This window comes from Alligator mississippiensis, chromosome 2 (genome assembly GCF_030867095.1).
Source record: "Alligator mississippiensis isolate rAllMis1 chromosome 2, rAllMis1, whole genome shotgun sequence".
NCBI lineage: Eukaryota > Metazoa > Chordata > Crocodylia > Alligatoridae > Alligator > Alligator mississippiensis.
This window is the reverse complement of record NC_081825.1, coordinates 192,438,637-192,466,636: the sequence shown is the minus strand read 5'-3', so window position 1 is coordinate 192,466,636 and position 28,000 is coordinate 192,438,637. Positions and strand designations below refer to the sequence as shown.

At 41.6% G+C, this 28,000-nt stretch overlaps 1 protein-coding gene across 10 annotated transcripts in view; it reads right to left on the bottom strand.

Annotated features, from left to right (window-relative positions):
- The window catches only part of USH1C (USH1 protein network component harmonin), a 93,582-nt gene that overhangs the window by 25,571 nt on the left and 40,011 nt on the right, over positions 1-28,000 (bottom strand). For 3 of the 10 annotated variants that reach the window (XM_059722616.1, XM_059722615.1, XM_059722618.1), the window contains exons 13-20: positions 25,030-25,095; positions 23,324-23,448; positions 18,124-18,200; positions 12,215-12,367; positions 10,687-10,803; positions 7,925-8,422; positions 5,319-5,375; positions 2,851-2,970 (exon numbers count right to left, since the gene is read on the bottom strand). In XM_059722616.1, the coding sequence (XP_059578599.1) occupies positions 2,851-2,970; positions 5,319-5,375; positions 7,925-8,422; positions 10,687-10,803; positions 12,215-12,367; positions 18,124-18,200; positions 23,324-23,448; positions 25,030-25,095 (1,213 nt within the window). Of the gene's footprint in view, positions 1-2,850; positions 2,971-5,318; positions 5,376-7,924; positions 8,423-10,686; positions 10,804-12,214; positions 12,368-17,181; positions 18,201-23,323; positions 23,449-25,029; positions 25,096-28,000 lie in introns of those variants that run through there. The other 7 variants (XM_059722617.1, XM_059722619.1, XM_059722620.1 and 4 more) reach the window with 7 other exon arrangements.

The following is a 28,000-nucleotide window of genomic DNA, read 5'->3' as shown; positions in this document are numbered from 1 at the left end:
TATTTCTCAATCACTTTTGGTGATTTAACTAATGGGTGGCTTCATTACCACCCATTTGGGCTGTTAATTAATCCATCAACATTAGTCTCCGATGACTTGTGCATTATGTAGGTCTTACTAATCAAACTACAGTAGACATTTTATATGGGAGGCCATGTGCAAGAAGAGGGGGAAGGTATTAGAAAATAAAACCTATTTTGCCTTTAGTTGTTTCACATATTTAAGAGAAGGAGCTACTGAACTTTTCCTACATCCCAGCCTTTACGTGAATCAGGAAAGACAATAAACATTCTTCCTTCTGCACAGAACTCAAAATAAATATTTAAAATTTGCAGAATTATGGCCCGTATAAATTTTGCCTTCTGGAGCATAGAGTGGCCTGCTTTTCTTTTTTGGATAAAAAAAGACTTCTTCCTTTTTCACACTTTTTAAATAGCTGTGTAAGCCCTACTTTATAATTTATCACGAACCTAGCTGCAACCAGTACAAACAATCATAACAAACCAAATCATAATAGCAAGTTAGTGGGTGGAAGGACTGACAAATGCAATTTACAGTGCAATTTACTTTAGAAAAAAATCAGAAAAATATGATATCACATCAGAAAAATATGCAGTCCCTCCATCTGTGAATTCCCAATTAGTTATTAAGCATTTTGGGACTAAAGGAAACTGACATCTGCAACATGATAATAGTTCTGAGATTTGGAAAATGTGTGTGTTTACATAATGAGCAATATGAATGGTCCCTGTGGAGGCTTCTAGTTCTTGAAGACTGATTGAAAGCAGGCAACTATACTATTTGAGCATCCTTTTCATCTTACGTTAATGATGCATGCTCACAGTAAATTCTCTCTCTTACAAAGGAACAATTTTATAACCGTATGTTCTACCCTGATTTTAATGCTGGATGACTGACCTCCTGAGCAATTTCAAATTGCTTTGGAGAGGACAACAAATGAACTAATGATCTATTTCACGCATTAAAAAGCTAAACAAGCTTCCGTGAATACATGGGCGACTGGTGCCTCCTGAGTCGGGGGAGCACCAGCGGGGAACGACTGGCGGGGGGCGTGTCCACCCAGCGGCCTGCCACCATGCCTCCAGTGAACCCAATTTCAGGGGGGGCACTGGCACTCTTCGTGCCCCGCTACCAGCCAGAGCCCTTGCTCTCACGGGGGTACCAGTGTTCTTGGGGCGGGGGGGGGGCACATGCCCCTCCATGCCCCCCCTATGTGTTGCCTATGCATTAATACAATTGAAAGGAATATGTTGATTGGAAGGATCTTAACTAGTGTAAATTATAAACTCATGTGAGGGCAGAAATTGATGTTTGTCTTGTAAAATCAGCTTGCTCAATATTGTGCATAGTAATTTCAGCCCATGTATAATAAAGCAGCCCTCAGCAGAGAGTCTTTGGCAAAACCAATCATTAAATGGTTACTGCATCTGTTTTACTAACTGTAATGTTGAAAACTGAGACAGAAGAATAAATTATTAAAGGCGAAGCCTCTCTGTAGAAATAAGCCATTTTCATAAAAGACATAATTGGAGCCAAAATGCACATTAACTTTGAAGAATTTGGTATTCATAACATGAGCTTGTAATTAAAAGAAAGGAAATGGGACATTTTGCACTGTTTAGGAGACCTTCCATTGGCTACAAGGAAGATGAGATTACACCAGCTCCACTCATGCTGTCAAAAAAGAAGAGCTGCAACTTTAATTTATGCAATAGGATTACTCATGTGAGTAAGTGCTGATAATGGTGTCAGATGTGGATCACCAGTTTTTACTCAGGTAGAACTTACATTGATTTTAACTGGAGTTTTTTCCCCAAGTAAAGACTTTAAGGTTAAGTCCTCACCTTCAAAACTATGCATGATCTCTGGTGCTTTAAAAAGAGCCCAAACTTGCAGTCCTTGCTATAATTTTTTTTTTAGGAGAGGTGCAAGATTTGGATAAAAGATTTTTAATTTAAAGGCTGCTTACAGACGTTAAAAAACCCAACACTTTACTAAACTAGGTGCACTCCCACGCTGATCCCAGCACATGCCCAGAAGAGGCTCACTGCATTAGTTGGACCCGGCTTACCCAACATCGGTATAGATCAGGCTTTAGTGGGACTTTTTTGGTGCTTTTATCTAATAGCTAATTAGTTATTAGATACAAGCGCCAAAAAGCTCTGCTGAAGCACCCAATCTATACAGACGCTACAGAGTCGGGTCGAAGTAACGCATGGCTTCTTCTGGTAAAGTGCAGGGTTTTTTTATTTCTTTTAATGTCTGTAAGCAGCCTAAGATCTTATCTTGATTTAGATTTAAACCAGATGGGAAAAAATAATTTATCTGTAATTTGCTTAACAGGAAAAATCACATTATTAGTATACAGCTGGGTACGATTTAACAATGCATATATTTTTGCTTGGGAAGGGAAGAATTATTTTATGTTTTATATATTTTAAATATGCTTATGTTTCCTTGTAAAGGCAAAACTTAACATTGTTAGCTTCATCACTTACAGACTTTATTTAAATTTTTGATACATGAACACAGAAATGCAGAATAAATATAATGTATAACCCTCCCCTCCCCCCCCAAGAATATCTACAAGCCCTTTGAGGTAGAGCTTATTACTCTGCTATGAGATGAAGCCTAAAAATTGCCTTTGTAAGAAAGAGACTCAGTCAAGAACCAGATGGAGACTTTTAGTACTTACCTCTATTGATCACTCAGAAGAAGTCAATGTGTGTTTGATACACAGAAAACTTTGACCCTCTGAAGACAACTGGGCAAGAATAAACCTCACAACATTGCAGCACTCAGGAAAAATAAAACATTCAAAAGGCTTACCAGGGCCTCGGATTTGATTGTTGGCCTGACAATAGAATTAGACTCAGGGTGCAGCATGACTGGCTTAGAGACTACTGGTATCCCTGGTCGATGCTGGGTAGGTGGACTTGGAGCAAACTGCTATAGGGGTTCAATTTAAGAACATTATGATTGACAATGCATTTTTGTAAACCAATCATTTAAACAGAGACAATGCAATTACAATTGCTTCAGTGCTATGAACTCATGGCCACTAATATATAAAGAAGTTTCAGAGGTACTTAAACTGACCTGTAATGTTAACTAACCAGAACACAGTATAATTACTGTTATATTTTAATAAATTACTTGTTTTCCTTAAACTCTGAGTTCACCACAGCGCTGATGGAAAATTTTAACCTTGTATTTGGCACCTATCCCATAAAAGCAACTAACTGATCAATGAGAAACAGAAGAAATTCTAAAACCATGACTATAAACACATAGCAAGTTTGAATGGGAATTGTGAAAGTATTACATTTCTGCCCTAGGAAGGTATGTACCATGATCCTTTAAGGAAAACTTTACCAGGTCTGTAATTACAATCATTCCACAAGAAGTATTTTAAAATGACTTATCCTAGGACTAAGTGCAAACATTAGCTACACTAGTTAGAGTCCCTTGGCTCTGCACAATACAGTAAATAACCAGAGGCATTTGAGGAATAATCATTTGGCACATACAAACATTGAGCCTCATCCTACACTTTTTACTTGTGCAACATTCCCACCAAAGCCAATGGAAGTAATGAGTTCAGAATGGAACTCTATGGGTTTAGCTCCTGAATCAGTCCCAGCAACAGTGAGTCTTGTTGACATTTCTTATAGGAAATATAATGGATCCCATATAGGAGAAGCTGCTACTATGAAAATTATATGAATGATTTCTGCTAAGCAGGTTACAACTGCCTCACCCCCTACACGTTTTGTAACAGAAAAAGGGAATATTTTTAGAATTCAGAATAAAAGTCATAGACTTGGGTCTTTGAAACTTTTCATGGAAATTTTAGGATTACCATTATTAGAACGACACCTCTGGGAGTTGCACACTGCTGAGACTAGACTCTGTAGAGTGACCTAGTGGAGAACACTCAGATCTTGAGCACCTTTGGATCAAAACCAGAAAGGATAGATGCCAGGCATATGTATTTTCTCTCGATGTGGAACTTTCTACTACACCCTCTTAAGAAACTATTTTGGAGAGAAGAGAATGAATTTCTGTTTAATTTGTTCATCGCAAGCTACTGATGGTTGAGATGTAAAGACTTCAAGAGGATAGGAAAAGATTCTATGCTAAGTTCTTGGAATCACGGAGGTATTCAACAGTTCCTGTCACTGACAGACCTTTCCCAGCATGAGATCCTGGAAAAATGTCTGCACTACTACTTTGCATAGACACTTCACACAACTGCTACACTGCACTGAACTTTATTAAAGGATCTAATTTAACTAATACAGAACAGAGACACTATTTTCCAATCAAATTTATGGCATCCATTATGCCACATTTCCTGGTAAGCCTGTGGGTGTGTAATAAGGGCTAGTGTGTCAGCTGTGACTTCCCTCATCTGAGTCCTGTGAGCTGAAGGATCTGTTTTTGCTGCCCCTGGGAGAGGTAAAGATTCTCCATCAATGCCTTCTCTTCTACACAATATCTATATGTACTGTCCACTGACGGTGGAAGCCCATAACAGATTCCAAATATGTCACTTCATATAACCATTGATCTAAACTGGGCGCGCATTTTGTTCAGGGTTTATTCAGCAGTAGCAGCCAATATATCTCTATTACAATATGGAGTTTGAAATGGACAACTAACTGACCATCTGTAGGGTAGCAATTGGTGAATTCTGCACAGGAAGAAGTTGAAGAACCACCTCCATTAACATGATACTCATGTATTACTGGAAGTTTTGTTTACAGATTTGACCATCTTTTCTGAGGACAGGTTGCTTGTAATATGACTTAATCTCTAGGTACCTTCTCATTAACACAATCCAAGTGTTGTCATGTTGTTCTATATTCAACTGTGAAACTAACACAATTTGTAATAAAAACACACAGGGTGTTCTTATACATGTGCAGTTTGTCTGCCTGGACAGAAACATGCACGGAACCCAGGCTACACAAGGAACACACCTGTTCTGAGCATATATTACTGGAAGACTTTGCAATGTGAAGCTTCACTCTTGAGAGGGTTTTTTTAAAATTTGTGAGCCAACCCTACCTCTGGCATACATAGGTGATATTACAGAGTAAGTATCCTATAAATGCAGAGAGTACCTTGCATGAAGCCACTTGATAAATTTTAAGATATACTGGGCATGTTTTTTGGTGATAGAATCAGACCTTGCAACTATTTATAGTCACCATTATTTTTAATTTCCTTGAATGAACATTACACAGGAAATTTATAAAAACTACATGCATGCTTAAAAGTACATAACATACCAGTGAACTGCTGGATGCAGGTGTCATTTTGCTGACATGAGAGGCGTTTCTTAAAACCTAAATAATAATAGCTTTAGTACAGGGTTCGCACCATATTGCTAATTATCATACTTATGAATCGCAGATCAATTCTTAATTTATCCATGAACAGTTCATGGACAAAGAACATTTAACAGGCAATTTCACTCATATAGCACTAGCAAGCAGCAGGCAAGACTTGAAATTAAATAGGCCAGGGAAGAAAGCTGCTGATACTGATAAGATCTGGAAGTCTATTTGGATAAATATTAGAAAAGCCTACTTGTGAGGCCACAACAATAAATCTTTTTTTTCCATTAGCTTTGGCTAGGATAATAATACATCATTTTTAAAAATTGGATAGATTTATTCAGTAAATCAGAAATAGCTGAGTTAATGTTTTCAGAAGATGGGATATACCCCCCCCAACTTTTTCTTAACATAAAATGTGTGCGTTTCACCACAAAGATATGAACTATGCTATTGAAAAAGTAATCAGCAACGAGGCAGATCCTCAACCAGTTACATGTGTGAAACCCTGCAAAGACAACTGGATTATGAACATATAAAGAGAGTTGGCTTGGCTTAATATTGTATGGACTAAGAGCTAAAACCTCCTCTTGGATCTACAGTTTATTGATTTTTTGAAAATAAGGCAGCTTATTTTGCTGCTTAACAAGGATTTAAAAGCCTAACTTCAATCATCCATTTTTAAAAGTCCTGGCACAAATGTATATCTTAATTGCTGACAAGGTTCTCTGGGTAGATCTGATATCTTTTATTAGACCAACTAAATATCTTAAATCGCTAAAATTAGATATATTATCTACCTAAGAGTTCTGCCAACCTCAGAGTTCTTACAACTACTTTAAACCATCTGCTATTGGACACCCTCAGAGACAGAGTACTGGAACAGATGTCCAGTTCTTAGGATGGGTCCAGTCTGACCAGTCCTACGTTTCTTTTTATACAGGAATTTCCTATTAACATTTATGAATTTATGAATATTAGGAGCTGGAAGGGATCTTACAAAAGCATCAGGTCAAGCCCCTCTGCACTTGGGCAGGAAAGTTTTCTGGGGTCAGATAAACCCAGTAAGGTGGGCATCAAGACACTTTCTGAAGATCGCCAGGCTAGGTGACTGTACCACCCCTGGGGGGAGACTGTTCCAGATCCTCAGCACTTGATTTTTCAAGAAGTTTTTCCTTATGTCCAATCTGAAGCAATCTTCAATCACTTTGTGCCCATTATTTTTTGTCCTTCCCTGGGGTGCCTTGGTGAGCAGATGGTCCCCCAGGCCCTGATGTATGCCCCTAATATAGGCTGCCACCAAGTCCCCGCTAAAGGAAAGAACAGGCTTCTATGTTTAGGCAGGAAGTAAGGATTTTTGTGGGCAATATCTTTTATTGGAGCAACCATGAACAGCTGCAACATCACTTGAACACTGCCACTTCTAGATTTATGTTTTTCATGTTTTGGGGAGACAAGTCCTATCTGTTTCCTTTACTTGATCCCTTAGTTTCCGCCTAATGTCAATGTGTTACTGAAATTTCAACATAAACTGTGTCTGTGGAGTGCCTCATTGATCTATCTGTGATTATAACAATGTTTCATAATTTGTTCTTCCAATGCAATTCCATTAAATTGATTTCCAGAGAGAACAAGTCATTTTGATCCTCTGTGCATGTCCTTCCCCTGCCCAACTGCAATATATCCAAAATCATCATTATTCCATGTGATCATGCAAAAAACCTCACAGCAAACACAATATATAGTTTCCATGCAGAAAGTGTGCAGAAAAGTGTTACAATTCACTCAAACTATTTGAAGTTAATATGAAATATTTGCAGAAGTTTCTTTTGAAACAAAAATTCAGTATGTACCTGATATTACAGTCCTTTAAAAAGTACAACACTGTTATACTCAAGTCACAGAAAGTTTTCCCTTTCACAGTGGGATTCAATGTATGACTTTTCTTTTTAAAGACAATTCAACATGGACGATCTTTCTTGGGGGTGAATCTAGTGAGTTCTCTCTCAATAAGAGATCAATCAGAATATTCCCTCAGAAAAACTATATCTTCTGTTTTCAAAAAGGGAAAACTCTTTGAATTTGTAGTAAGATTATTTAAGCATGTTCCTTAAAAAGATCACTACTACTGGGGCTCAGCTGAGATTAAGAAATAGTGAATGCCTGATTTCAAGCTAAATGTTCTTGTGCATTACTGAGAAAAACAAATCAGAGTTGCATTTAAATAAAGTTATCTAGATACAAATCTTCTACTCTACACATACATTATACCTACAGCTGCTAGAAAGAACAATGCTCCTATTTTTTATAGTTTCATAGTTAGTTTAATAGTTTCATAGCTGGGAGGATTGATTTAAATGTGCCACATGATTTCTTAGCATTTAAAATTTGTTGAGTAATGGGGACAAAAGCACTATTGGCTCATGCATTCTGCACATTTTTTTTTGCATGCAGCAGATTTAGAACACACACAGGTAGATTCTCCACTTGTTATTTGTACACATTGCTATCATGAGGTACATATATGCAACAAGGGGAGAAAAGTAGTCAAATTATACCTTTGGACTTCGTAAGTAGGTCTGCTCACTATTCTGAGAGCTAAAAGGATCAAAAGTAGATCTTCCACTGTAGTTTTTGGCTTCATTCAAGGACTCTGTAGGGCCACCAGTGTAGCTGTGGTTGCCCACTCTTTCTTCTAAGAGGATGGGTGGTGGATGAAGAGATTCACTAGGTGGAGCAGACAAGGGGGCAGGTGGGAGTGGTCGAAGAGGTTGGGGTGCATGCATCCAAGCAGATGATGAAGTCACCTGTGAAGCTGCACAGGATGAGGGGGTTGGGCCTCTTGAAAGTGGAACATTCGATGAAGAAAGTGGATGAGCTGCAGATGATGCAGAAGGTGTGTGGGGTGACGGAGGGGGAGGTGGGACACGTTTCTTAGGCTTGTCAATCTCGTCTAAATTAATATCATCAAGATCTGTGGTATGAAGCTGCAGGCCACCTGCAAACCTCCGCATTGATGTGGCAGAAGGAGAAGCAGAAGACCGTCCACTTGTCAACTAGTGTAATGACAAAAGAAATCTGTCTTAACTGTGCATCTTCTCATGAGGGGGATTCTGAAGAAGCTAATGGCATGTACTAAGATGCAACTAACTCAGTATTATAAGCTCTCAGGTTCTTATTCACAAAATAGGCACATATATTTTTTTAAAGCTTTTTTATATACAGAAAACCCTCCCTGGTATTTCAGCTAAAATGCACAGAATGCTGTAATAACTGCAGTTCCGAAAAAGAAAAAAAAATTAACATTTCAGAAGGTGAAACTATAGCGTAATCACAGAAAGCAAAAGTAAAAATCTTGCTTTCCAACAGTTTTTTTTCTCAAATGGATTTCTAGGCAATTAAAAAGCCATGAGGCTGAAGAAAAGCTTGTAAAGGCTATCAATAAGGGGAGCAGGATGGAGAATCTTTAAAAAGCACTAATGTTTATGAAAATTAAAATAGCAGGGATTTCAGAGTTATGGTATCCTGGAAAATTCAGTTGTGCACTAGAAGCCCCTGTATGTGCCAGAATACATCCACCTGGATGGCATGTGTGATGTAGGTGAGGTCTCAGATATCTGAGTGTGGGTGTGCATGTGAGCTGTATATGGGAAGAGTTCATGTGCTTGTCATTCTAAGGGATTTTCTGCTGTCTACATTCTTTTACAATCTATGCAGCTGTACAAGGTCTAGATTGTCCGTACAGAGCATATGCCGCTGAGGGGCTTATGAACCAGAGAGCAGATATAGGAATTACAAATTTTGCAGAAGTGAGTAATTAATTCAGATTTGAGGAATTCTATATGTATATGATTCTGGTTATTATTTACAGGTCAAGCTGTTTCTGAAAGTCCAGTCAGCCAATATTCTCTTTTATCCACTATCCTGTGGACTCTGATGAGGAGTGGCTACAGAGGCACAAGCTGCCTCTATAGAAATTAAGGTATGTATCCTACTTGTATTTGATTGTACTTCTTTAGGTGAATCTCTGTACAAAAGAATACTCTCAACTAAATTTCTCAGTACCAAAAGATATCACTATCATATAAAAATTAACATCTCTTTAGCTGATCAATAATCCCTGGGAACTGCTGCTGTTTAAGTGGATGTGTGATACCTAGTGGTAGCTATGCTATAGAAGAGTTGTTAAAAGCTCAGCTATGTTAATTCATCAGAAGCATCCTGTTTTGCTTTTTTATATCAGTTTAATTTGTTCAAGTAGTAATAGACTAATTAAGTGGTAGCACAACTATAGTACAGTAAGTTTATCTTGAAAAAGGGAGGCTTTAACAATGCATGCAAGTTTGGCCCCAATATCCTGCTCCCACCATTTCTACCAGTGAAAGAAACTAAGATCCACCAGATGGACACAGTCAATACTGAATGCTTGAGGCATCTTTAGAGAATCCCAACCCTCTCGTGGAGACCCTACAAAGACTCGAACACTGGAAAGCCACATGGCTTTTGAGCCCAGGGCCAGCGTGAGCAGAGGACCCAGCTGCTCTTTGGAACTTGGTTCCAAGCTGACCCAATAATAGCTAAGTGAGAATCCCTCGAGGTCCCCTCTGCGGTTGCAGTTCCTTAGTTTTCCCCAAGGGAACTTAACAAAAAGCAGATTTCCTACTGAAGCAGCTGTGCTGGGAGGAGAGCCAGACCAGCAGGATGGTGGGAAAGCCTCCCTGGATGTAGATCCCTATGGTCATAAGGCCACAAGCCTACTGTCTCTATCCATCAATGTCCTTCTCTTTGAGGGGGAAGAGTTGAATGAAATGCTGCAAGCAATTCTTGTGGTGTTTCTTAAGCCTCTCTTGTAAGTGTTTTAAAGGGATATGGTCTAGCTGTTTGTTATGCTTTGTTCTACCTAATACTAGGATGCAGTCAAAATCCTGAATACCCAGGATATCTTCTTTAAAGCCATCTTACCCAAAAAGTTCATTAGAAGATGTGGCAAAATCCTTGTATCCAGCTTCAATATGGCTTTTCTCCAGCTACTCTAGCAGTCATCTAACAGTACATTGAGCTGTGGTCATGCTGCTTTTTCAATGGATATAATATGGTCAAATTTACCAATGGTAATATATTTCTCACACAAGACAATCCCTAAAAAAAACTGTGAATGTCTAACAGTATGTATGTCGATCTTTAACAAACAAAGCTAAAAATGGAAAGAATGGGATAGATTCTGCTTTGTTACACTGTGTGAAATCTTACTGAGTTCACAGGAAAAAATACAAAGGCATTCAGTTATTGCAGTGATGAATAAGCAAGAGCTTGTTTTTACCTCAGGAGACTCATTCTCCACAGAGGAAATTTGTTCTAACCGTGTCTGACAAAGTCTTTCCACCCAGTGTTGCACTTTTTCTGATTCCTCTAAGTCTTCCCTCTCTGTCTCAGAGACCTTAATTATAACAGAATTGCAGAAAAAAGTTAAAGATAGTTACAACACACATAAGATTCAACATGGAAAATGTACTTTAAAATCCTTTTTGCAAAACTACTTATGCTTAGGTAGTTCACTTCCTCTTTCACTTGTTCCAATAGCCTCATCCATGAAAACCTTTACGTGCACCAACAGAGTAATCTTTAAACCAACTGGACTTCTCATCAGGGTGAGAACCGATCTCATAAACTAGGAAGTGCAGGTTCACATCAATTATATGTTTGCAACAGCACAGTTAATTTTCTTGTACGTTATTTAAGTCTCTGACACTGGAACACATTCTCTGGTAATTATACCCCATTCAGCTCAGAGTTAGGACAGCAAAAATTTGACCCATTGTCTCTTTTTGACATGTCAAGAGGATACATTTTTTTTTAACTTATAAAAATGTAGATCCTTAGATAAGATCCTTCTATTCAAATAACCTGAAAAGTACCACTTTCTTTTTTTCTCATGTCTCCTGACTTAAGGTTCTATCTTTCTTAAATCTGTCATATACTTATTTTTAAATAATTGTCACAACTTTAGTGCTTACGGTTAGCAGAGTTTTATGCTTTGTTACTTCAATTTAAACATTCTCTTTGTATCCTTTTTTTCCTATTAGGAATTCTTTACTTTGTATAATTCTCTTGCACGAAATTCCCGTTTTTCATCTTTGTAGGCAGCTGGGCAACAAAATATGAATAAGTAGGAACCTACCGAATTCATGGTGGAAGTGGACTGTGCAGCAGCTCCTTTAATCCTGCAGGTTCCCCCGTGTGTGCCCCGCCACCACCTCTATACCCCGCTATTGGCAGAGGGGCCCCGCCCCTTGCTCCTGATTGGCAGGGAAGCAAAAAACACTGTTTTAAATATGGCACTGTTTTTGCCTCCCAGCCAGTCAGCAACAAGCAGCAGGACCACCAGAGCCCCTCAGCAACGGGGGGTGGGAGGGAGGTACGCAGGGGAACCTGCAAGATTGAAAGAGTTGCCACACAGCCCACTTCTGCTGTGAACTCGGTAGGTTCTTATGAATAAGAAAAGGAAAGTGGTGAGCACCATTTCCAGCATTTGCTTGGTAAGTCTTCTCTGATGCAAGGTATACTGAACATCCATAATGGGTTCTGCTGAGGTACCACCATCCTCAAACAAACAAGGTCCCAGTTAAGCAAGATATTTTAAATGTAATAAATAAGATGCATTTTAGTGAAACAGGATCCTCACACATGCACAGGGCTGGAAGGGGTGGCCTGAAGGTATTTGCTTTACTTACTAAGCTGGGGCCAATATTCTTGTTAGAGTCAAAAGGGTTTTTTTCCTCAGCAAGGAAAGCAGGAACAAGAAGAAGGAAATTGTAAAGAAACATAGCACAGAGCCTAAAACAACATACCTCTTGTACAAGCCGGTTAATTTTCAGCTGTTTTTCTCTTTCCAACATCCCTTCTTTTTCTTTGGCAAGTTTTTGCTCAAACTCCATTTCCTTTTTATTTTTCTTCTGTTCACACATATCGTCACTCTTTGATTTCTTTTTTTCTTTCCCCTTCTGGGAAATTGTTAATTACACAAAAGTACAGCATGTCTATTTAATGGTAGTTAAAAACACCACAAACTTTCAGCTTCATTGAGCCTTCAGATACATAAGCACCTGTCTTAGAAGAATTAAGTTCTCTGATACATGAAATGAAATTTGCCCCTATTCAGAGAGGTTATATGTCTTCCTGCATGGGTCAAAGCAGTTAAATATTGTACAGGAGAGGAAAAAACTGAAGCGTGGGATATTTGGTTTGAAAGAAGCACTACACTATTCATAAATTACTTCTTTTTAGTAAGTGCATGATACTATTCATTCCATCCAGGAAGAGCACACACCAACTACAGATGCTTCCTCAGCCTGACAAAGGGTTTTTAAGCCCAAAAGTTTTCTAAGAATTTTTTTTCCAACTATTTATTTGGTCTAATAAAAGATATCAGATTTACCCAAAGAACCTTGTCTGATACAATGAAGGCATTCACATGATAGGTGCTCATGTATTACAGGCAGAAGTCAAAACTTTGTAAAGAGCCTTTCTTGCTTCACACAGTAAAAATACTACATGACATGCATAACAAGAGAGAGAACAAGCAGTTGTAAAGAGAAATTTCAGTCAGAGGGAACTGAATCACCCCCAAGCAAGGAGACTGCAACATGAAGACTGTGGTGAATTTTAGGGATGACAAATGAACATTCATGGCAGCCAGAGGATTAAAAGGTACCTCATATGTACTGGCCCCTTAAAAATAAGTGCTAACACTGTACAAAATGATCTTAAAGCTTACACGTTTGAGAAAAAAATAGTCTCTTTTAATACAATGGAAACTTTCAGATAGAAGCTCTGAAGTTTGTGTCCTAATTGTGTTACATGAAACCTGCAAGCCAGCTGAGAGTTTAGTGACTATCAGCTGGCTTTGCCAAGGTCAACTGGTAGGGCAGGGGACCCCTGCTGTGCTCATGTTCATGACCAAGGTGCAGCAGAGAGGAATCAATTGGCTTGCTACAGGTAGGTGGCTTCCAGTGCAGCAAGGCTTGGTTGGAAGAGTACAAGCAGTATACTGAGGAAAGCATGAGCTGTTCCTCTTTTATGCCAGCAGAACTTCTCAGCAGTTTGGGAACCCAAGGGTGCAATGAAAAAGCATGCAACAATCAATCTCTGTATAACTAAGGATAAACTTAACAGTCCTACAATACTGGAAACAGGTAGTTAACTGTGCATCTGACAGAGTAGGTTGTTACCTATGCCTCTTTGAACCAGCTAGTCTCTAAGGTGCCACCCTGCCATTCCTTGTACAATACTGGAGAAAAGGTATTGGGTCATATGTCTAATCTTGGCAAGGAACTTTTGGAAGGATTCTAACATTCTACTTTCTGGTCAAAACAAAAAACTAAAGGAATTACCACATTCAAATAACTGGTACCTTAAACTGATGAGTACAATGAAGTTATATTTTATTTGCTTCAGTTAATTTTATTATTGATGGAAAGAGTAGTCTTAACAGGTAAGATTAATGTGTTCCAAATGTTTCAGTAGTTGCATGCTTCTTCAGTCAAAACCAATGTCTTGTGCCTGTGTTTTTACCATTTGTACTACAATGACTTCATGTCTTGTGTAGAACTACCTATAGTTTGCACCTTACAGTTACTAAGATATTAGCTCATTATTTACAAAAAGACACACATTTTTCTTCTCTATGTGCTAGGAGTTAACATCTTATTTCTGATTATACAGATTTACACTGAACTGAACTGTGTATGTTATTAGTACTAGAAAAGATAAACAAATACCCACCAATACTAGCCAAATGCATTATTATAAGCAAAAAAAAGACTAGCATTACCCCTTCCATTTTTTCCTATGGATTCATAATTTGTTCCTTGGGTTTTGCTCTGAACTAAAAATATCTTTAAGAGGAAGTGAATATTTTATAAAAATTAGTTTGCAGTTTTTGAGCAAGATGAATTATATTTCCCAGTTTCAAATATTTTAAAAACACTTTTAAAAAGCAAAAACTGGTTCGATCATACTCTTTTTTAGGCTTTTGGTTCACACTGGACGCATCTACATGTGCTAATAAATCATAGTAGGTTTACTGAGCAGTATGGCTTCCTGGGACTAAATCTATACGTGCTCCCTCTTGGGAGCAGATTTGCTCCCAATAGGACCAGCCTGGTACAGGGTGGCTCCTGCCCTTCTCTGCCCCCCTGCAGCAGCCAGGGGAGCTCCAGGTTCCCCCAGGTGCTAGCCTGGGGGATGGCAGGGGGCACAGGGCTGGTCCCAGCAGGCATGGGGCCAGGAGAGAACTGCCAGCTGCAGTAGCAGCTGTCTCCTGGCCCCATGAACATTAGAAAAGGATCTGATGTGCACGGGGCCAGGAGAGAGCTGCCCCTGCAGCTAGCAGAGCTCTCCTGGCCCCAAGCCTGTGGGGGGACATAGCTGCCAGGAAGCCCCCAGCCAGGAGCTGTCCCGAGTGTGGAATAGCTGCCAGTGAGCCTCCTGCTGGGTAGGTGGGAGGAGGTGGGGGAGAAACAGGGCCACCAGCATCTGCCCTGTTTGGCAGGGAGCTGGTTGCTTTGGGTAGTGGGTGGGGGCTAGGAATCCAGCCCTTGCCTGTCCCCCAGAGCAGCCCCACATGGAGGTTGGATGAACACCTGTCTGGGGTCGTGTGATCCCAGCATGTGCTCCGGCCAGTGGCGGAGGATCAGACTAGATGATCTATTTAGGTCCTTTCTGACCCCTAACTATTATGAAACTACTATGAAACTATGGTGCACTCTATGCTCCAGGGGACAGATGAGAGCTGGATTCTCAGCCCTCGCTCACCCTCCAGAGCAGCCAGCTCTGAGCCAGGAGCTGGGACAGGGGGCAGAGAGCTCCCCAGTCCTGGCGCTGATTGGTTCCCAGCTCTTGGGGGGAGCTGAGCAGCACCAGGACCATGGAGGGAGTTCCCTATCCCCTGTGGCCCCCTGCTGCTTAGGCTGACAAGGAGCAAATTTGTCATTGTCTACATGAATATTACTCTGCAGTATCTACTGCTTAGTAAATGGTGCACATGGGTAGACAGTGCCACTTTACTGTGCAGTAGATTAGTTTATTGCACAGGAAAGTATCTCATGTTGACATACCCACTGTGCAATATACTTCAAGAGAGTTGCATTAGGCTTTTATTAATATTTTCAAATTGTTTTGAAGGTCTACAAAAGCAATGTAGATGCTTAAAGAATATCAATGTAGAGGTGCACAGGGGAGTCATTTATTTATTCTAACAAGTTAGCACTTTCAAAACAGAATCATGTTTTTCTCTTACATAACCTAACTGTATAAATGGTGGTCATTTGCATCTGAGATACAAGTTCTAAGTGATATCTAAAATGTGCAGTTGTTACCTGGTTTATGCATAGGGAAATAACTCTGACATCTCTCCTCTGGCAGGGTAGTAAAATAGGATCCTCTATATCAGAGGCGGCCAACCTTTTTGCCAGACATGACACAAATTAGACTTGCACCCTTTCCGAGTGCTTCATGCGTCCTGTGCTCTCTGCTTCCCTGTGCTCCCTGTTTGATTTGCTGCTCTGATGCCTGCTTCCTTTCCTGTGTTCCCTGACAAAACTGCTACTTTGCTTTCTGCTTCCTCCCCTATCTGCTCCTGTGTACCCTGCTCCCTCCCTTATCTGCTGTGGGCCACACACAGAGACTGTGCACCACTTGTGGCATTCATGCTGCAGGTTAGCCACCCCTGTTCTCAATAGTGTCCGTGATAGATGAAGCTCACATTAAAGTTGTTATCCTGACTTCTCTGCACACCTAGAACTGTAAGAGAACTGATATATGAGCAATGCAGGATTTGGCCATATGATGGCACCACCAGTTCTGAACATCAACCGGTTAGACCAGGTGTTTTCAACCTTTTTTAAGGAGTGTATCCCTTCTGGTGGCAGTGGCCAGACAGGGAGTGGGGGGGAGGGTGGCAGCAGCTGGACACGGAGCCGGGGGAGAAGGTGGGGGGTTGCATGCAGCAGCAGCAGCTACGCGCGAGCTCCCTCCAGCCCCCCACTGCGTCTGGGCAGCACCTGTGCAGACTGCAGAGGGGAGCCACTGTCCTCTTTCCCCCGGTCCTGCTCTTGGGAGGTGGCAGCGCGGGGTGGTGGGTGGTGGTACTCCATCCCCGTCTGCCCGCGCATAATCCCAGGTACCTTTCCAAGTACTCCTGGGGGTATGTGTACCCCCAGTTGACAACCTCTGGGTTAGACAACAATGGCAGAAGCTCTGTAAGTGTCAAAAAATATTGGAAACAGAAAGTGAGAACAGGAATAGGATGTTATTTGAAACAGTACTGCATGACTTAAAGGTAATACTTCAAACCATACTATCCTTTTAATCAAACTTTAGAAGCATGTTTTGATTATCTTCATCCATTATGTGTGAAATTTATTCCTGCACAAAAGCCTACTCACCACTTAGGACACCACTTACTGGGAGATTTTTAAAAGCAATAATAAAAACTAAGCTGTCAATTCTCACTGAATTTCTGCTTCTGGAAGATCTCTGTTAAGCACTATTTTGATGGCTTACAGATAGTGTGAAATTTGTGCTGTCTACCCTATTGAGTCAGACATACAACAGGATGAGCATCTCCTTCAAGAAGCTGCCAGCTCTCAATTCCCCTTGAAATCACTCAGTACTTCAAAAGGATCAGACCTCACAGGCACACTCCAGAAAAACCCATCTACACATGCATATATTAAGTAAAAAAAAAAAATTGAAGTTTCTGAGTCCATGTGATGTAAAGGAGCTTGATACTTGCCGCAGTGGTTACAAATAAATGTACATTTATTATACCATTTATTTGAAGAATAAGAGAGAAAGAAGGAAAGGTAAACACAAAACCCACAGCAAACTCTAATTTACACCTCTATATGCTGTATACCTTGCGGATTGTTGGAAATTTTCCTTCATACCGATAAAACCATCCAAAAGCTATAAAAATGCAAAGAAAATTGTTTGTTGAAGAAAAGTCCAATAGTGGTTTAGAACAACCCAGATATACTTGCAACAGGTTAAAAACTATTTGAGGAGTAAAAACAAAACTTTGGTAAGAAATGACAATTATTTTCTAACAGCATTGATCAAAAGGCTTTATATGTACATGTACTGATATGTTCATCTTAATTTTTATTGATATATTTTATATGAGCTAGTTATTCAAGACACAGTCACTCTTAGTGCCATAATTTACAGTCATACCCAATGCTTTAGAGTGATCATGACAATCGTTTAGCCATAACCTACTGAACAAAATCAAGTTATTGATTAAACAACATTCAAGCCTGCGTGCTGCAGAGAAACACCGAGAGAAAAAAAATCTCCATTTCTCAATCTTTATGTTCTTTTTAAAATACTTTCCTAAAAGCTACATCCTTAAAGTAAAAATAAACAGCCATTTAGAACCACACAAGAAATCCATTGACTTATTAATAAATCTGATGTTGATAAATAACACTATTAATTACACTGATTTCTCATTTTTGTTCTTCTCCACAGTCTTTGCATTCATTTCAGGTATCTCTGGAGAACAATAATGGCAATATATATTCTCAGCTCTGTAACTATGTTAGCATTTACTATTCAAATAAAACGGACACTATCCTACCCATGAAACAGAGAAAAATAGGAAACACTCAGTTCAGTGTCAAAACAGACTGTCAGGAGGAAGTGAAGTATAGGAAGAATCTGAATCAGGACAGGAAGCTATGGCTGAACAGCAAACCTGTTTGTCCTGCTTCATGCTCATTCCATCCATGTCATCCGCTGTAAGCTGGTCACGTGCAATTCCCTTTAAATCTACTAAAGAAACAAAGGGGGAAGGAAATAAGGAGACAGAAATGAGAGTGCAACTAGAGGCTTCCATGAAATAAAGAAGAAGCAATGATGTAAGGCTTTACATGCCATTACAATATTAGGTACATCAGGAATTACCTAAATGAAATAAAGGATCTCCAAGCAGCTTCAAGCACCTGCAGTGCACTGAAGCTGGGGGAGGATCATCGTGGGGGAGGATCATGGTGACTACTCACAAATTTGACCATCAACAATGATCTGGTCCAGATTAAAAGGAAAACACTACCCTTTCCCCTTCCTATAAAACAGCAGTATTACATTTATATGACAATATTACCCAATTGTGGCACAGCTCTAGGAGGGCATGTAGTCAGAGAAAGACCCTGCCTCCAAGTTTGCAATCTAAATAGACAAGTGAGAGAAAGGAAGTGTCATCTTCCCCATTTTAGCTGGGGAATCAAAGCACAAAATGAAGCAACTTGTCCAAAGTCATGCAGGAATGCTGTGGCAGAGTCAGTAATGGAACCCAGATCTCCCGATCTCCAGGGCTAGGGACAGACATTCAAAGAGCCAGAGCCTGAATTGATTCAATCTTTGCAGGTTAGTCTAACCTGCCTAGACTGAACCAATTTGCAAGTGAACAGACATTCAGAAAATGCAGACACATGTCTGCATTGGCTCAGGCCAGAAGCTGGGGGGTGCTAGAATGCATCTTCGGCTGCAGGGAATCTGTGATATGGGGTGGGGGGGGGTGGCCAGCCCTGGGTCTGCCGGCCCCAACTGCCGCTACCGATTGCTCCCTGCATGGGGCAAGCAGCAGAATAAGTTCCTTCCCTGCCCCCTCTACCAGATGCTGGAGGGAGGGGGGAAAATAACCCTCCTTCGTGCCCTGGCACCCATGCTGGCCAGCCTCTGGCCACCCCGCATCCCTGCTGCAGGAGTGGTGAGGAGGCAGGGACCGTGACGGGGGCAGTACCCCCGTCAAGGTTTCCAGGAGCGCAACCCTCTTCCCATCAGGGGTTGCGCTGCAGACAGGGGCAGGGCAGTCAGAGCTGCCACAGACTGCATGGGGTGAGTGGTGACATCGGGGCTTGAAGGGGCAGCCATAGCCCCCCAAACCTCCCATAGCACCACTGCTACTTGCCCCACCCCTGCCCGCAGCGCAGCTCCCTGCCAGGAAGAGGCTTGCGCTCCTGGGAAACCATGACAGCAGGTGCTGCCCTGTCACAATTTCTGCCCCCTCACCACTCCAGCGGCAGGAGTGGGGGCATGGCCAGAGGCCAGCCAGCATGGCCCCCTTAGGTGCTGGGGCACAGAGAGGGGTTATTTCCCCCCTCCCTCTGGCATCTGGTGGAGGGAGCAGGGAAGGAGCTTATTCCACCACTCGCCCTGTGCAGGGAGAGAATGACGGCACTCGGGGCTGGCAGCCCCCCACTGCAGCCCCCTGGGGGCAGAGCGGGCAGAGGGGGATAAATCCCCTCCCTGCCATGCCAGCCAGCATCTGGCCACACCCCTGCCACCCCCACCACTGGATTTAGTTTCTTAGTTAAAAATAAGCTTCAGAGCACTTCCACTGCCTTCAGAGAGCTGAGCCACTCTTACCGCTAATGCACAACTCTTCTATGAAGAGTTAGTGTACAAATGGCACCTTATTACAGAGGAGATTTGTTCCCTTGACAAATCCTACGAAGAAAATATGACCACTGACTTAAATGGAGTTTTGGACTGTAGAGAGCGTACAATTTGGGCTGAAAATCTTCAGTGGTGGAAAAGTGACAAGAAGGGAATAACAGGGAGGAGAAAAGAAGTAAGGACAACAGGAAGGAATTCAATAACAGAAAAGTAAAGAGCATGTGCATCAAAAAACCTCTTGTAACCCATCTAGGAGACATGGACATTTGTTCCACTCTAGTGATTAGTTCAAGTAGGTTGCTAATGAATCTGTTTGAGAAGCTGGCAAATGGACTTGAGCCCTTGACCCAGAAACACTTACAAACATGTTTAAATAAAACCATGAAAGTAGGCCCAGTAAGAGTGAGCCTGACAGTCTCCTCATTTTCTTAAAGTTAAGCAGGTGCCTCTGTTCTTTGTGCATAAGACACAAGAACTGCAGAAGTATTTGCTGAAACCTGGGCCTTGCTTATTTTTACAAGGTGCAAAAGCATGGAATATTAGGTACCAGATGATGTGACTTATTTAGGGGCCAAGTATTTAGTCAGGGGATAGAATGTGCATGCAGTCACAAATGAGCTTGCATTATACATGAAAAAGATCCATATTACTGCATGAAAAACAAATACTGTATTTGGATGATTCACAGTCATCCAAATTCAGGATGACTGTGAATTTAAGATGACACCTCAATAATTCATTCTATAAATGAAAAATTACAAATTGGTTATAATTTTCCATTTATAGAATCTAATTGCTGGACAGTTGTTTTAAACTTGCCCCCAATCATGGGGGGTCGGGGGAGGGGGGAAAAACAGGCAGCCTGCCCCCTGTTATTTACCCCCCATCCCTGTGCCCCACCACCTGTTTCCATACCTGATCCTCAACCCACACTGCCACTGCCTCCAGATCTTCACTGCCTCCCAATCCCCCAAATTTCCAGTGTTGCCTAATACCATGCCTGATTCCCTGATACCTTCATACTCTTATTACCTCCCAATCCCCCTGCCTAATTCCCTAGACTGCCACCCACCCCCATATCTCATTAGCTGTCCAATCCACTGCCTGTTCCATGACATGCACTACTGCTTGATCCCCGATACATGCTGCTGCCCCATCCCCACCCCTCTGATCCCTATGCGTGCTACTGCCCTATCCCTGCCTGTTTTCCAACCCCCCGCTGCTACCTAAACCCTGGCCCTAGCTAGTGGTTCCTGACCCAAGTCACCACAGATACTGCTGACTCTTGGCAGCCGCAGCAGCCACAGCAGTAGCAGCTGCAGCAGCAACAGCAACAGCAACAGTAGCTCTGGCCCCAGGTCCAGCCTGGTGCAGGCAGAGGCTGCATCTCTGGCCTGGGCATGGCGCTGAGCTGGTGCCAGAGCCAGAGCACTGATACTCAACTTCAAGACGAAGCTTGTTTTTCCCTATGCTAAATGAGGGAAAAAACTTCATCTTGGATTCAAGTAAATACAGTAATAATGATGAAATCTAGTTCTTACATTATGCTCTTTATGAATAGCTCTCAAAAGCACTCTGCAGGAGGCAAGTAACATCACCCCTATTTAACCAAAGAGGAAACTGGGGCATTGAGAAGCAAAGTGATTTCCCAAGGTTACCCCACTTGCCCTTTTCGAAGAATGGTAGCTACAAAGTAACTATTGAGTAGGTCAATGGCTTGTTCCCATACATGTGTTTCTCTATTGGGTGACCTTAAGAAGTTTCCATCACCTAAGTCCAAAAAAGCTAAACTGCTAAAACTAGTCACATACAGACATTCTCTTTTTCTTGGGAGAGCTGCTGGTCTCTCAGAAGAAAACATGAGTGTACAGATGTTCAAGACTTGGACTGCTGCAGGGAAAAAATAACTTGGGAGCAACCAGTGTTAAATCACTCTCACCTGGGACAGTGAATGTCTGTACAACTTACCCTTCTAAAAGAAGTCACAGCAGTCCTCTAGCATCCCAGGATGCACTGCTCCTGCTTCTTCCTCACTTACCCCAATAGTGTGTAATTCTGGCTGGACTCCATGGACATTTATACACATACTTTTTTGTCCTGCAATGCACTGGAGATCCGCCGCTTTGAAGCAGACTTGATTAATCGAGTCTGCTCTGCATACAAGCTGACACACGTTGCACTGCATCACGTGCAGTTGTATAAGCAGCAAAATGCACGCCAGCATACAGAAAATGGTGGCAGTGCACTTTTGAACTAAAGCACCTCTATGTGTTTTAGTTCAAAAGTGCAGTGCCATCATTTTCTCAGCGCTGACACACATTTCACTGCTTATACAACTGCAAGCGTTGCAGTGACACTTACATGTGTAAAAATGCCCTACTACTCTAGCCAAGTAGGAAGCAAAACAATTCCACTTTGTGCTACAGGAAGGCGCAGGCTGACTCTGAGCAGTCCAGGTCGGCCAATCAGGGTTGCCCTGTGCACTGCTGCCATCTGTTGCTAGGCAGACTGAAGGAGCACTGTCTAGCAAGAGGTTCTACCCCTCTGAGCCAAAAACATGAATTCCATATTTTTATTTATTTTTATTTTTTTTAAGGAAAAAATATGAGAGAGGGAGACTACCATCTTCCCATTCTCCCCAACATGAACTGAGAGCATCCACTTACTCCACCTCAGTTTGAAAGCTGACTATTAAATTTCTACCTTCAACCACTCCATTTCCCCAAGATCTCTCCCAGGTCAGACACCAATCATGAAAATGATGTCCCCATAGCTGATTACTCACTAGATAAAGAGTTAAAATACTGACATCAGGCTCTGAGGTAACAAAATGCCCCTAAATCCTGTAATCTATTATGAAGAAAATATTTTCTTCATAGATATTAAATTAGAGCATGTAGCACATTTTATGAAATTTTCTCAGATTTACACATACATGTGCATACATCCAGCATATAAGCATTTGGGGCAGACTTTCATAAAACAGCTTAGCTCCCATTGAGGCACCAGTTTGTTTGTTTTTTTTAAGTGTTCAGCATAAAAGCATCTCCAATTGAGAGCAGTTCAATGAAAATTATACCATTACTACTTGGGAAATCTGCCAGAGGTTGACATTTCTGAGGCTTACAGAACCTGCTGAATAAAAATAATATGGACAACAGCAAAGTAAACCTCTCCTCAGTCCTGGCTGGGAATGGCACCTCAGTCCTGGCTGGGAAGACTCAGTATCTCTAGGTGGCATAGCTCAGTTTCCAGGCCAACATATTTTTTTGCGGAGGCTGTAACAAGTCTTACAGTTAAGCCTGGTGGTAGGATTTGTAACCTAGATACCACTAAGCACACATCTCATAGGTTTGCAAACAATTAAGAAGTATTAACCTTTACTCATGTCTATAACATGTTAAAATTGAACTGATGAAATATTCTATATATCCAAGACTGATACTGTTCCTCCAGCACCATTTTCCTTAGGGAACAGGACAGAATCTGTTGCTTACCTCTGTGTTTAGGAGAAGGGGCACGGTGAACTTCAGCAGTCACAGTTTTTACAGTTTTAGGTGGCTCTTTAGGTCCCCAGTCCTCTTCCCATTGTTTCTTAAATTTCTCTTCCTCTGCTGTTATCCTAACAAACACAAAACATATTGCTTAATGTTCCGATTTTTAAAATATTACGTAATTCAAAGAATATTTTGTTACTTTTGATTACAAATTATTTCCATCCAATTCATTTAAAAAGCATAACTCTTATTGTATATTTGTGTCTACTGTTTTATTCACCAGCAGAACTAATGCACATGACTTATGGTAAAACGTGTGCAAATCTGCTAACTAGCCATTTTGATGCTGTTTATGGCCTGTAACAATAGTTTTCTCAATAACCTAGATGAGGGAAAGGTTCATAGAAGTTGAAGGAAATTCAAGTCCCTGCAGTTACATATGCATAGTAACCACATGAACTGGTCTGATGTCACACTGGGGTATGCTCTGGAGAAGCCAATTCTCAGCACCCTTGACTGATTTTAAGGCCAGGAGAAATACTTATGGATCCTCTAGTCTGACTCTGCACAAGACAAGTTAAAGAACTTAAACTCCATCAACAATTTTTTATATGAGCTTCTGTTTGAGCTGTAACATCTCTTTTAGAAAGCTATCTTATCTTAACTTAGAGAAGTAATTAGGCATGCTGGGCTGAAGTTGGATAAAAACCAAGGTAGGGTGGCACCTTATAGACCACCTGGTTCAGAGAAGCACAAGCTTTCACAGACAACAGCTTACATTGTCAGATGCATCAGATGCCCATGAAAGCTTATGCCTCTCTGAATCCGTTAGTCTCTAAGGCTGTCTATACACATGCTCTGGGGGTGAGGCAGGGACGGACACTCTGAGAGCTACTCTAATTAAAGCGCCTGGAGCGTCTCGTGTATCAGTGTCCCCAGAAGCAAATGCTGGAAAATCCAATACTACTCCAAGTGAGCAGAATCATAGGAAATTAGGGTTGGAAGGGACCTCAGGAGGTCATCCAGTCCAACCCTCCACTCAAAGCAGGACCATCCCTAGCTAGATTATCCCAGCCAGGGCTTTCTCCATCCTTGTAGGTTTTTAAGACCTGGCTAGAGAGTCCATAACCAGCATTCCCTCTAAGCTGTGTGGCATGCGTGGCCACGCAGACATGCTCATACAGCACTGCCAGGCATGCCTGCACAACCACACACGCCGCACAGCTTAGAGGGAACGCTGTCCACAACCTCTCTGGGTAACCTTTTCCAGTGTTTTACCACTCTCCTAGTGAGAAAGTTTTTCCTAATATCTAGCCTAAATTTCCCCTGCCGCAACTTAATACCATTGCTCCTTTTTCTGTTATCTGCCACCACTGAGAACAAACAGGCTATAATAAATAATACATGTCAGCTGGTTGAATAATAATTTGGAGTTTTACTGAATTTTTTTTCACCTGTTCATCCTTAATTTTGGAGTTTGCAGTTGACAACAGTGGGGAAAGGAAAGGAAAGGAAAGGAAAATCAGCTTTCTAGTCTTCACTGAAATTTTTTTTTGTTAAAAAGAAAAAAAACTAGTAAAGATTTGCATATTGACAAAACAGGAATGTTTGCTTAAAAGATATTGCCAGAATTCTTTTCATGAAGTCTAGTATATTTAACTGGTCATTATATGTAGTGTATTTAGTGTACCTAGGCAATTACTTACTGTCCAATTTCTTTATGATATCTTTCTTCTTCCTCTGCAGTCTTCTGAGTCATCTCCTGTTTTCTTCTGCAAAACAGAACAATTGACATACTATGATAAAAATACACCACCCTCGTACATAGATACTAACATAAAACAAATTAAATACACAGATGAGAAAATCTTGCACTGGGATAATCTGAATGGTAAAATACCAAAATTTAAAAGAAGCCTATTTTACAATCCCTGGCCCTCACTGCCTCAGTTCAGAAGCCTTGGGGCCTCTATGGACAGAGGCAGATCTTCAAATTCTGAAGTCACTTTGCCCTGTCAACTACCTTCAGAACTCATTCTTCATTGCTCAACAAGCTCTTTATGCTATTTTTGATTCTGTGCAGTTCAGCCTAAAGATAAATCGACACTGGAAAGTAATACTCAGTGTTTTTCCCCATTACAAGCATGGAAGAATGGCTTCTTTCTAAGTGGACTGGCAACTAGGAAGCAGAATGGCCTATCAAACTCAAGGCAAATTGCCACAATTGCAACTTTAAACCAGAGGTCCAAAATGAATTCATGCTGTAATTTTGCTAACTAAGGAAAATAGAAGCTAAGGAACCATATGCTTTGTTACAAAATTGGCAATGGAAGAGGCACAATGACAGATCTTGAAAAAATATGTACAAAAATAATACAGACACATTCCTCTTTCTAATCCTGTAAACAAAATAAAGGAGAGGTGCTAAATGCATATGGCTTAATGATGCACTGATGTGAAAACATCCAGTACTGGCAGAGTAGGACTCATTCTGCTTACTGCCAAAGTATTGTGTACAATATAGGAAAATATTTTATTATTCAAAGAGTCACTAAGTTCAGAGACATATTTTGTGATGAGTTTCTATTTTCACAGATTTAGACAACTTTAGGAAAGTCGTCTAGGCTTTTAGTAATAAACTTGTAGGTTAAACTTCAGAAAAATTAGAACTTCTGCAAAGGCCACATATTTTAATCAATTTCTGAATCAATGACAGTTAAGTGTCCAAATACCTTTAAAAACATGATCCGTAGTCATTTCCCCTACTTGCTTGTGTGAAATTTGCAAATCATGGTTGTACAAAAAACCCGATTTTTCATTTGGAGCCTAAACTACATGGGAGGCAGCCACTGACCCAAAATAAAAATGCCTCAAATTTTTTGGCCAAAACAAACTTCCCCCAATTTTAAAAATGTTCTTAGTTTGATTCTGTGAATATGGTCTCAAAACTTTACTTAGGAAAAAAAAAGAATTAGCATATTTTCATAGCTTTAGGGATGCTCTATACATGCTGGCTCAGGAAGTATGTGAGGCAAGGATTTCTTTAGTTGTAGTTGGGAAAGATTTAGACAAGCTTTCAAATGCGGGCCTTTTTTCTTCAGGCCGGAGGAGACAGCTACACAGAAACAGTACAGTATTTACCTGAAATATAAGAGGAGGTGTTTTTCCCCCCCACAATTAGCCTGGGGAAAAAAAAATCATTAAGTTATATTCGCATACAAAGCAGAGGAGGAAGCAGGCAGCTGTTGCAGCTCTGACTCTGATTCTGCATCCCCCCCCCTCCCCCAACTTCACCTCTGTAGCCAGGCAGGCTCCTACTTGCCTCCACGTGCGGCTTCCCACTGGAGAGCTGGAAGCCCCATATGGGGCACTGAGTCAGCTGGCCTGGCCCAATGGTACACAGCCCATATCCACCCACAAACCCCACACACACCTCCACACCCACCAACAAACCCTATGTCCACCCCCTCCTGCAGGCAGGAGCTCCTCTCCCCACTTAACAGGCTGTCCAGCCGCACAGCTCTGTGCTCCACAATCATGGAGGTGGAGGCATAGAGCCTGACACAGTTAAATTAAGCACAATTATGCACTTATCCATGGTCATGCCTTTTATGTGCAAATTTGCACAAATGCATACTTGTATAATTCCACATGGTGTACCTAACCATTTTCACTACCCTCCACTGGACTCTCTCCAATTTGTCCAAATCCATCCTGTAGTGAGGGGCCCAAAACTGGACAAAGTGCTCCAGATGTGTCCTCACCAGTTGTGAACAGAGGGAAGTAATCACTTTCCTCAATCTGCTGGCAACACTCCTACTAATGCAGCCCAGTATGCCATTAGCCTTTTTCACAACAAGGGTGCGCTGTAACCCCCAGGTCTTTTTTTGTAGAGCTGCTGCTTACTCAGTTGGTCCCCAGCCAGTAGTGGTGCAGTGTTCTGTTCTAAGTGCAGGACTTTGCCCTTCTCCTTACTGAACCTTATGAGATTTCTTTTGGTCCAATCCTCCAATTTGTTGGGGTCTCTGAATTCTAGCCCTACCCTCCAGCATATCTAGTACACCACTCAGCTGGGTGTCATCCGCAAACCTGCTGAGGGTGGACTCCATCCCAACTTCCAGGTCATTGATGAAGATACTGAACAAAATCAGCCCCAGGACTGACTCCTGAGGCACTCCACTTGAGATCAGCTGACAACTACACATTGAGCCATTGATTACTCCCCTTCAGGGGTGATGCATAGGGGGTGCGTGCACCCCCTACAAAAAGGTGCCGCTGATAGTGTTGGCGGCACCTGTGTGCGGTCGCTGCTGGCTACTCCACTGCCAACACTGCTGGTGGCGTGTGTGGGTGGTCTGCAATCCCTAATGGCTGCTGCTGACAGCACCTGTGAGTGGTCGCCGACCCCTGGTCAGTGCTCACCACCCCCCACCTCCACCAGCACTGGTAGCGTCTGCAGGAGCTCCGTGCTTACCGCCGCTGTGCTCCCGCCGCCGCCAGCACAGCTGTGCCCTGCCAGCTGCCAGGGGGAATGTGTTGTTCATGCCACCCTTTGAGCCCAATGATCCAGCTGGTTTTCTATCCACCTTGAAGTCCATTTCTCCAATCCATAGTTCCTTAGCTTGCTTGCAAATATGTTGCTGAAGTGAGGTATATCATGTCCGTTGCTCTTCCTGC